At 36.3% G+C, this 11,769-nt stretch overlaps 1 protein-coding gene across 1 annotated transcript; it reads left to right on the forward strand.

Moving 5' to 3' along the window:
* The first annotated feature begins 1,637 nt into the window (after positions 1–1,637).
* LOC129270087 (large ribosomal subunit protein mL52-like) lies at positions 1,638–11,228 on the forward strand. The gene is made up of 5 exons (XM_054907498.2): positions 1,638–1,977; positions 5,812–5,938; positions 6,932–6,999; positions 8,066–8,130; positions 8,518–11,228. Exons 2-5 carry the CDS (start codon positions 5,844–5,846, stop codon positions 8,710–8,712), a joined length of 423 nt encoding a protein of 140 aa, XP_054763473.2. The 5' UTR covers positions 1,638–1,977; positions 5,812–5,843; the 3' UTR covers positions 8,713–11,228.
* Positions 11,229–11,769: the final 541 nt, after the last annotated feature.

Genomic DNA, 11,769 nt, shown 5'->3' on the forward strand with positions numbered 1-11,769 from the left:
AATCTTGATTTTTTTGCTCACGCTTCGCGCTCGCATCAATTGTTTAGTCATATACCTATTCTGTGAAGTTACAAAAAGTGCTTAGAATTTCCTTTCCTTAGGTAAAAATGTCAAAAAATTTCAGCTCGCGCTTTGCGCTCGCATTATTTGATTTTTTAAAAATATGTAACGTCTTCATGGCTAACTGCAAGCAAGTTTTTAACAGTACCTTTTCCATCACTTCATTTCTGCTCGCGCTTCACGTTCGCGTAGTAATTAATCATGAAAAAGATGTGTATCTAACATAATTAATGCGAGTGCGAAGCGCGAGCTGAAATTTGTAATATGCTGACCAGAAAAGGAACCTATTTAGCCGGGCTACTTAGTGACCCATGATGATATATATCTCACCAATCGTATAATGCGAGCGCGAAGCGCTAGCAGAAAATTTTTCCTATTCCAACCTGCATCGGAAACTAGCTGGACTGATTCTATATAAGCATTAACCAGGAACAGAATAGGTATAGCGCGAAAATGTGTGATATTCCAACCTGGAAGCTAGACGTTCATTCTAAGCATTTTTGTAACTATAAATGAACAGACCTGGCCGTTTCTCAACACCGTCGTAAGTCTAACTTCTTGACTAAATCGGGAGATAGTAAGCTACTTGTTTTGAAATAGTAAAATAATTGAATCGATAAAGATTCTACCACGTCACTCATCCATAACTGGACTCGTATTCGTTGTTTTCAGACCCTTATCAAAATTTTAATAAATTCTATCTCTAATTTATGCAAAGAAATTGTCAAATAGTGTGTTTCGGTATCTATAAAGATTTTTTAAAATTATGTTTAACTATATTTTGATGATGTATTATTTTGGGTATGCCTATATGCTCGTTCCCTCCCTTTGAAAGCACCCCCCTATCTCATGCTGTCTGCCAAAATGGCCCTTTCGCGGGCTTTTCGCTGGCTTTTCCTGCCTTGGAGACCCCCCTAAATCCGGAACACTGATCAATGTACACCCCTATCTCAGATGAGCTCTCATTCCAACCCCCTATCTCAGCCGCGGGACAGACAATTAACCTCCCCCGCAACCCCCCCCCCCCCCCCCTCCATATCAGGTAAGCTGTCATTACAGTTCCCTGATGTCATGATGGATCCCGGATGATGGAGGACAAAACAATAGCAAAGCCATGAAAACAATAACTTTTCATAGTCTGATGCACAGGTTTTTATTGTTTGTCCTCCCATATGGCTGCTTGATGGGAACCCTTTTAGCTTAGGAAAGATTTTTAAATTTCTCAGGAGTCCAAAGAGAGAGCAAAATGCACCTCCTTTAGCTCTGGGTGAAAAGTCAAATACACCCCCTTTTTTTTACAATTCGCGGACCGGACTTGTCCTGCGAAAAAGTACCCCTTTACCGGACATTTTGGGCACTAGCATGCGGTCCCTCCTACCCCGGAGTGGGGGGCCGGGCGGGGTTACTTTGGAACCAGTATATATACATTTCATTTTTTTTTTTAAGGTGATTTTCCATTTTGAAAAAGGGGCATTTTTTCGTATGGGGATTTTTCTTTTTTTTTGGGGGGGGGGGGCAAGTGTGACAGATCACATTATTGACATCTCACCAACTATAGTGAGTAACTTTTCGGGACCATCTTTATTTCATGTTTGGTGTTATAATCGTGTAAACATTATAACACCGGCACCTATACCAACACTGAACTTGAAATCACTGTTCTTCCTTCTTTCTTATTTTATTTGTATACCAAAAAGGATCCATAAATGAGTTTAACATCAAATTTTTGTCCTATAATATCGTTGTTCTAAAAAATGAACTCTAGTTTGTTTCAGCCTTTCAGGAAGAAATCATTTCCTATGATATTCTGTTGGCCGTTTTCGTCAGTTTATCCGCAGCGCAGTGAAATTCTATACACACGTAGCACTTCATAAATAGTAAAATCAACGGAAACTGAATGTGAGTCGAATCGAACGGGTGAGTTTATAACTTTAATAGTTTAATTGATTGCTGTTTTGTCTTTACAATCATGTTTGCAGGCCTGGTATGTAATTTATGAATATTTTTCCGTGATGATGACGTTCATTATTCCTGATGCATGTTTTAACGAAATAATAAATAGGCCCACGTAATTCGGCTCACAACTCCTGGCTGCGAGCCGCAACATGCAGCTGCAGCAGTCGCTGCCCGGGCAGAGCTGAGATGAGAAAGCCTTTACGTAATTTACCGCAGGACACCTCCCCGCGCCGTGGTGACGGCAAGGCGGCTCTTTACAGCTAAATGAACGGATATGGCACGCCACACTTGCTTGTCACAAAGTTGCAGTGACTGAGACTGAGTGAGTCGATTTGGAGTGCCAATAGTGGCATAACAGGCGGGGGGGAGGGGGGCAGGGGGGGCAAGCTGCCCCCCCCTGGCGGATTTCACCGGGAAATTAAAAGAAAAACGGGAAAAAGAAAAAAAGGAGGGAGAAAGAAAGGGAAAGGGGAAGGAGGAAAAGGAAAGGGAAAAGTGAAAAGAAAACAACGAAGAAGAAGGAAAGCGGGAAAATGTACGAAAGAATTAAGAACATTTGAGAAAGTAAATCATTCCGAAATAGGCCTATGTAATGCAATGGCACGATGGGAAATAAATCAAAAGATGACAAATTGGCAAACAATAGCGGGAAACGAAGGTAGAATGGAATTAGTCGAAAGCTAAATTGGAAAACAAAGAAAAGGGACAAGAACAAAAATAACACAACCGGGCTGCCGATGATTGAAATTAAAGAGCGGGAAGAAAGATGGACATGCATACAACATTGTGTTACAAGCTTGCTAAATTTTATGTATATAAGCTACCGGGGCTTTGCCCCAGACCCCACGCAGTAGGGGCTCTTCATTTATAACCTTCAAATGGCTCTATAAAGCCCCCCGTTTAATCACTGGCATACAGGCGGGGGGGGGGGGGGGGGGGGGTTCTTGGTTCCACACCCAAGAGGAAATAGAGACAACCTATAATGAAATGAATGGAAACTATGAAATGTGTTATTTGTTGCATATAATGGGAAAATCTATCACATAATTAAAATTTAATTTCAATTGGCATTTTTTTTTTCCAGCTCGCTTTGCACGCTGGCGACTTTTTACAAATCTTCCCACATTGCTATGTTTTGCCCCCTCAAAATATTTGGTTCATTACGCAACTGGGTTGAATAAATGTGTTGTGTAAAAGTTATATTCTCTATATGCCCGCGATTTGATTAAAATAGCGGCAATCTGCAATGTTTAAATGCCTTTGATATCAAGAAGTTCCGTGGGCTCCGCCCCGGACCCCACCCGTACAGCACTGCGTATGGAAGGGTTGGGCCATGGCCCCCAAAAGTTTTACAAACAAAGCAAAAAAAAAGGAGGAAAGAAACGCAAAGTAAAAGTGTAGGCTATGATTTTATTTACTGAATATAATGTCAAAAAATAGTTAGATTCTCATGAAAAGGTGATTTTTTTCTCGCTCGCTCGGGACTTATATATAACAGCTTTGCCCCTCGTATTTTTTTTTACTCTTAATGCTACTGCCGCAAAGAATCCTTTTCATAGTGGTGTACAGACCACAAAAAGGGAATCTATGGAGAGAAGAGTGAAATATATTATTTTTTGGATGTCATGTCAAAATCTATCACAAAATTTGATTTTTGTATTAAAAAGGTCTAAATTTTTGCTCGCTCGCTTCGCTCGCTCGCTCCTTTTTTTAAAAGATAAATTTTGCCCGATACGCAATATCTGGCCTTCTCAAAATAGTCGCCTCATTACACCATTGCGCCTGTTCATACCATGATATGACCGGGAAATTTTTGACTCTTGCCCCCCCTGGCCATCGACCCCTGTTACGCCGCTGAGTGGCAATACCAATGGGCTATTCTGATTTACAGTCTTATTTATAATATTGTTGTTTTATTGTCCAACTTGATGGAAATTCATCTTGTTTACATGCATGCGTGTATGCGTACAGATAACACCCCTTCATTATTGGTAAGCAAGGACTAAGGTATTGGATGTAAATCGACATGCAACAAATATTTGTGGACAAAAATAATTACTAATTCATCCAAAATGAATTACGATCAACTTTCTTTCTTCCTTTTAATTTTTTTCTTCGATTTTACGTTCTTCATTTCTTTCATTCATTCTTTTTTCCTCTTTTTTGTTCTTTCATTATATTTTTTTCTTGTTTCCTTTTTCTTACATTCATACATTCTTCTTTCTTTATTCTTTAATTTTGTATCCTTTCTCTCTTTCTTTATTTCTTTTGTTTTATTCTTTCCTTCTTTTTTTTCTTTCATTCATTACTTTTTCCTTTTTCTCATCCCCTTTCTCTTTATTTTTATTTTCTTCCATCCATACCTTCACTTTCTTGCATTCATTTTTTTCTTTCCTTCTTTTTTTTTCTTACATTTATTCCTTTTTCTTTTTTTTTTCATTCCTTTTCTCTCCTTTTCTTTCTGTCTTCCTTTTCTTTCTTTCTTTCCTTTTTTTTCTTACATTTATTTCTTTTTCTTTTTTTTTCATTCCTTTTCTCTACTTTTCTGTCTTTCTTTCTTTTCTTTTCTTTTTTTACTTACCGGGTAATGTTTTTTTTCCTTTACCTTTTTTTATATGTTTGTTGCTTTCTTTTCTTGAATTGTTTTCTTTATTATTTTTGTGCACATGTTTATAAGAAATGAAAATCAATCATAGCTGATGAATTATGTGTATTTCACACAGTATCCCAGAAATTACTGTATCTCAACATAGCCACACGTCACACTCAGACTGTCAGACACACACTGTGTTTAGATTATCCCCTGCTTACCGGTGTATCCTCTGGGGAAATATGTGTGTGGCTGTATGATTGTTCCAGTCATTTAAAATTTGATGTTACCTTTAGTAGCTTCTTTATTGAGCCAATCACCTAAACATGCACATGAAGAGCATGTGTAGTAAAGTGTGAAGTTTGTTTAATCCCATCTGATTTTCATTGGTTTTTCTCTTGCCATTTTCTGACTTTGGATTCAGAAACCAATTGGTGTAATTAAGGGGCTATCGCCTCTCTGTGATTGAACCAAACTCTTAATTGTTGATTTGTGCTTAGTAAAGATTAATTGAAGCTAGCCTGTGTATAACTATGAATATGGTTCATTTTGACTGAGTGGAATTTGTGCAGTGCCATTGTGAATTTTGATCAGTTTCTTTTGGAACCCAGTTTATTTTCAAATTTTTCCATTTTGTTACAATTAATCTCACCAGGAGATGGAGTAAATGGTGATTTTTCAGTCACAGATATCCTGAAAGTGTCCACAAAATGTTTTTTTCTTCCAGGGTGTTTTTTTATCCATATAATTATACATACAACACACATAGTTCTGGATTTTCACAAATAAGACCGTAATGTTAACCTATGTCTTTAAAGCACATGCATAATAGTCTGCACTCAGCTCTCTGCAAGCACATAAAAATTGATATTAGTTAAATGTCTCTTTGATGCAGTAGCATTTTGAGAAGTTAAATCATCTTAATTTAATTGAAACTGTTTCCTGTAGATCTAGATCTTATGATTTAAGATGTTCAATAGATTGTTGATATTCATGTTTGGAAAAAACCAACAATTAAAAGCGTTGAAGGTGGGGTATTATCCTGAAGGTGTATTTCAACAAATAAGAGATCTTTATTGTTCCATTTTGTATTTTCCTAGTTGCTAAGCCTATACTGTGGTTCACCCGTACTACATGTATAAAGCGCCCTGTTGGAACCAACACCTCAATGTGGCTGAAATATCTTTCCATGTTTGATTCTTTAGATTTTCAAGTATTGAGAGAAAGCACGGCCAAGATGCTTCAATCAGCAATACAAGCAGCATTTAGACCGACAGTTAGGTACCTTAGCAACAGTTCTTCATGTTTGGCTGGGAAAAAATGGAGAGAAAGGTATAGTAATATTAGTGAGTGGATGATGTCATCAGTTCCCTCATTTGCATACCAAACAGGATGTGCATTTAACTGTTTTGTGAAATTAAGCGAAACTTTAAAATGTCATGACTTTCTTATTTTAAATCCCGATTTTTATGAAATTTTCAGTGTTATGCTTTTTGGATTTTTCTCTGTTTATTCAAATCAACTTTTTGTTGGGATGGACTTGTCCTTTAGGTCTAAGAACACATAAACAAGAGATGAATAAAAATGCCTTAAGGAAATTTTATAAATGTGTGAAGTATCATGATGTGGTGTGGTTGAATGCTATGCCCAGTGGTTCACATTGAACTCTTTTTCTCAAAAAAGTGTTCATCGACTAATCATAACTGGGAATAGGTGGGATTGAGTGTACTAATGAGTGATAAACAACCACAGCACTTGAGCATCCACTGGAAATAAAATTTGACAAAACAAATTCTGAAAGTGAATCTGGAGACTTCCCAAGAATAGTGTAACCTTTGAAAAGTGACAATTTTGCCTGTATAGTTTGTGCTTAATCATGCATGACATGAGAGATTGATATCCTTTTACCAGGGATGCAGTCAAGGCCGACCTTGGGGAAAATATGCTGGTCTTGGCCTTGGTGTTTGCTGCGGGGCCAAGTCATGTGTCCAAAGTCTATGAAGTTTTCTCCAGTGGCCTCATGACTTGTAACTACCAGCCTTGACTACAACCTGCTTTTTATACAAAAGTTGTCAAAAACTGAAGTAACAATTTTACAAAGATATTTTTCTGAAAACTTTTCTGTTGAAAAATTATGTCATTTTAAGTTAAAGGGAACTTTATTATGTTTATTTAAAATCTGGTATTGGCAGGAGCAGAAGTGAGTGGAGAATCTGTTAAATTAGATTTTTTTAAATCACAGAATGTAATTTGTAATTATTGTAAAACAACAATTCTGTAGGTATATTTTGTAAAGTGAGACTGCTATTTGATTTTGCTTTTCAGCCAAGGATTAGGACGATCTGGTAACGAGTATGGACCTCTTACTGATAATCCTGATTGGTCATTTGCAGGTAAGGATTCAAGTTTTTCAAATCAATTGTCATTCAATAGCCATGGTATGCAATATCATGATATAGTGGCAGTGATATATATTTTGGGGTCACAGTACAGTGTATAGTAGTAGTAAAATGATAGTAGGAAATAGGAGAAAACATGTTGTACAGAAAATTTTCATCATTGATATGCAGTCATTTCTTTTGTGATGTAGATGAATGATGCTCTGATTTGGGAGATAAAATTAACATTAGTTGTGTATTAATCTTACAGCATTCTTTTCAACCTCTGTTGATATATATATGCCTCAGTCAAACTACTAGCTGCAGTATTGTGGTATTGGGTATATGTGAATGTGAATGTGGGTTTTGGCAAGTGGTTACCGATGTGCATCAACAATATTACCATGATATTAGTGGCATGTACAGTGTGTGAAAGTAAATGGTCTATTCAAACCATAGTTTGGAAGTAGAAAATGTACCCTAAAGGCTTTAAAGCCTATATTTAGTTTGTTGGATCCTACCAAAGGTGAATGTCGCTATTCCAATTAATTCATTTCTAGATATGAATTTGTATGCCCTGAAACAGAAAGTAAAGGTTATTATGAAAATGTGTTTATTTGATAAGTTTTTGCGATTTTGCACAAGAATTTATTTTGATCAATCAGGTGCCACATCAAAATAAAATATCTATGTTATTGTTTTTTTTTTTAATAAAAAAACACTGTTCAAGTAAGGAAAGAACTGAAAATTTCAGGATATTATCCTTGTCTGTTTTCTGTTATCCAATTACTAAATTTCTAAGTTGAGAGCTCAAAGAGTTGTTTTAACAAGAAATGTAAAGAATTCAGTGGGACTGAAATGCTAGATTATACTCCACTATAATTCATATAATTTACACTTTCTCAAATATACACGTAAACTTTTAGTGTCCCTAATTCAGACCTGATTGCATTTAAACTCTCCCAGCCTCTTTGTAATTTTATGACTCTGTGAATAGAAATTTCACTATAATTACAACAAGTACTAAAAAACATGTGGCTGTTGCAATGTTGATTTTTTTTTTGCATTGTTATATTATTAGATGGACGACCTGCTCCTCCACAACCTCATCAGCTAAGGAGAAAGGAAGAACAGCGGGAACTTGCAGTAAGAATATAAAGAATATTTTAGATGGTATTTTGATAAAGAACTATTACTATCCTGAAGCAATTTAATTCCTTATTGTCTTTTGTGGGGAGGGGTTGGGTCTGCATGTAACTTGCAATATTTATCCAAGCATGTTTTGGCTCTTTTTAAAAGTTTTTTTTCATTGTGTGATTATCTAAGTCACATAATTTTTTCTAGAGTGCTTGTCTGTTATAGATCCATATTGGTTCTAGTTTTGCTGCAATAAACCTTACAATTTCCTGCAGTACCTTATATATATATTTGTACGAAGTATGCTCCAAATCCCTGTCATGAAAAATGTATTGTTTGCCTTTGCCCATTGATGATATTGACCATGATATTTTCCATTTTGTTTTCTGCTACCAGGAGCAAATTGATGTTCTATCGAAGGAGATGCTGCAAGGAAAGGTTAAATATCAAGAGAAGATGAAAGGAGAGAGGAGAAAGGAAGAGTTGAGAGCGGGAATGCGACTAAAACCCAAAGGAAGTGCCTGGAAACAAGAAGATTATGTAGAACGGAGACGGACACCATCGTCTAAGAAAATACAATCACAGCGGTGACACAAAGGAATAGATAGAACTATTTTTATTGAATACACTCTCAGTCCAAATTGCGAATGTGAGACTGCTCTTTAACAGAACTTCATTCAGGGAATAACCCATTTAATGTTATTTCTTGAAATGGGATGCATTTCAGTCTGCATAAGTCTACGCCTGTGAAATATGAAGCAATTTTTCAGACTAGGATGGTTTATTCATATCAGTGATAGAATGCATTTGCTTGTCTTTTCTTTTACACTCAGAGATCAAGTTTGTTTTGAAAGAGTAAACTTTTAACATTTAAATAACAGTATTTAAAAATTCAAATGACAAATCGATTTTTCAAGTGTCTGTTATATACTTTTAAACAATTACAAGTAAATATGCAAATTAGGGAAATATGCAATTTAGGGAACTGAAGATATCCTTCTTGATGCTCATAATTCTTTTAAAAATATATATATATATTAGAGAGGGGGTGATATGTAGAAGGTTTGTTTTGGTCAGATGTACTCTCCTTGCTTCTGTGCGATTTGTGCTCGTGTGACATCATGACCTTTGACAATACAGTAAATGACATTTCTTCATACTTCTTGTGTACAAATCTCCATAGGCCTTGATATGCATGAAGTTAGTAACCATTCACAATGATATTGGCATGCACTAATGCGATGCATGCCCTCTTCCCCTGTAATAATCTTCAAAGAGCCCCTAGCCTATCATGAAGATGAGAGTGGACTGCCTTTGTGATGAAAAATTATTGCACTTTATGACTTATGAGTACTCTTGTTGAGCTCTCACAAGCAGTTTACTATAATAAATATTGCATATTTATTGTCATAAAATATACCATAAAGTGTGTATTCTGTGTCTATTTCCAATTAGAAAGCCTGTAATGTACATCTTCATAGTAATGACAGATATTGGGTTTTTTGCCGTGGCATGTAGATGGATTTTGCACAAATCAATTTCAACTTTTTTGTTATTTCATGGTTTCCAACAGACCTACAAGTCATATCAATTGGTCTTTTTTTGCGATTGTCAGTCCACGTGTGCTTTTCAACAGTTAGAAGAGATAAGCAGATGGAAACTTACATGGCAACAATTGATGTATATATATATATTTGAGGATGCAGTTAATGAAGTTTTTTCTTATGTTAAATATTTTTAAGCTGTCTTTGCTTCTATCTCTTGCTTTTGTTTAATAGTATTTTAGACAATAATTTGTTATGTGTAATCAGTGTAGATGGGACTGGGTTTTGGAATTCTGGACATTAAGAGGGAACATTTACCTTAAAGGAGAATGAAACTCTTGGAGCAAGTTAGCTTTTGTGAAAGCAGAAAAATCAAAGAATAAGATAAAAAAAAGTTTGAGTAAAATAGGAATAGCAATAGAAGAGTTATGAGCATTTGAATGTCGAGATCACTAATGCTATGGAGATCCTCCCATTGGCAATGCGACCAAGATCTATGATGTCACAGATGAACAACTCTCCCCTTTTGGACACTGAAAATATACCCCAAAACATCTCTTTATGCTCATTCTAATCATATGACAAACGAATCATCAATGATATAATGTTGTGAAACCTCTGTACTTGTCCTCTCATAAAGAGAACACATCACCTTGTGATAGACTCTATAAAAGTGAGAATATAAGTGAAATAAGTACTAAAGTAATGGGGGAGTTGTACGTGTGTGACATCACAGATCTTGGTCGCATTGCCAATGGAAGGAACTACATGGCATTAGTGATCTCAATATTCAAATGCTCATAACTTTCTTATTATTTATTCAATCTTCCTCAAACTTTCAACAATATGTTTCGTTGATTTTTATCTTTGATATGGATTCAGCTGGTTTCAAGTGTTTCATTCTCCTTTAAGGATCACTTGGTATCATGTATGAAATAGAGGTGTCTGATATATTGAATAATGGATACACACAGGTGTAATAATAATGATGATGAATAGTAATGACATCATATTTATTTAGGGTAGCCACTTCAGTTCCGAAAACTTTTTAGTCAGGCAGCATGGGTCATGATTTGACTGCTACTTTGACTAATTTGCCAAGTTTGATTTTTTACTTTCATGTGTTCAGTTACATAACATGGACAATTTTCAATTTGGTATAAAATTTCTAATAGTTATCTGGACCATCTGACGGGTCAAAATCAGGTCCTAGACCTTAGCTCGTTCCATCCACATGTGGACATTGATCCGCAAGGGTCCGTCGATCCTGGGCGATGAGGACTGCTTCATTCCAATTTGTGTCCCGATCAGTAAGATCTCTTTTAATTGTTCTCCACCATGTTAGATGTGGTCTCCCTCTTTTCCTTTCCCTCCTGGTTTCCATGTTACAGCCGTCCTGACTATCCTGCTTTTTGGCATCCTTGGGACATGACCAAGCTATGTCAGCCTTCGTTTTGCAATTATTTGGCTTAGTAACTTTTGGTTTGTTTGGTTTGTTTGGTTCCTTACATCTTCATTTGTATTGTGTTCCCTCCATGAGATATTAAAGATCCTTTATACACATTTGGGATGGAAAGCATCTAGCCTTTGCCTGTCTCTTACCCTCATTTCCCAGGTTTCACTGGCATAAAGGAGGATTGGGGTCTAATTTCGAAAATGCCCTGATTGCGTTGATTGACACGCCAAATTTTTGTCTTGTACTGAACAGAAGAGTGTACAGCATCATACATGTATACCCTGGGCCTAGACCTCCTGTTAAGAAGTTACCAGAAGGTTTAGAAGGTCAAGAAATTTTCATTAGAAGGCGAAATACACGAAAAGCAGGAAATTAGACATTTCACACCAAGTTGAAAGTTGTTTCATGTGATGTCCCTGAACACAAAGTGAAAAATCAATCTTGGAAAATTTGTCAAAGTAAATGGCCAACGCTTTCTTGCTAATTCTACCAGCGGGCCCTGCGTATTAAACAAGATCATTTTATGTTATTTTAACTTAAATCTTTTTTTTAATGTCAACAAAATCAAAGTGGCTCCCAAAGAAAACTCAGCACTATTCACAAAAACCTCTTTTTATGGGGGGGGGGGGGGGGGTGGGCACTCCCATA

This window comes from Lytechinus pictus, chromosome 2 (genome assembly GCF_037042905.1).
Source record: "Lytechinus pictus isolate F3 Inbred chromosome 2, Lp3.0, whole genome shotgun sequence".
Taxonomy (NCBI): domain Eukaryota; kingdom Metazoa; phylum Echinodermata; class Echinoidea; order Temnopleuroida; family Toxopneustidae; genus Lytechinus; species Lytechinus pictus.

Coding starts and splice junctions, on each gene's coding strand:
- LOC129270087 (XM_054907498.2), top strand. CDS start 5,844: ATGCTTCAATCAGCAATACAAGCAGCATTTAGACCGACAGTTAGGTAC. Junction 7,000..8,065: donor TCCTGATTGGTCATTTGCAG/GTAAGGATTCAA, acceptor TTATATTATTAG/ATGGACGACCTGCTCCTCCA. Junction 8,131..8,517: donor AAGAACAGCGGGAACTTGCA/GTAAGAATATAA, acceptor TTCTGCTACCAG/GAGCAAATTGATGTTCTATC.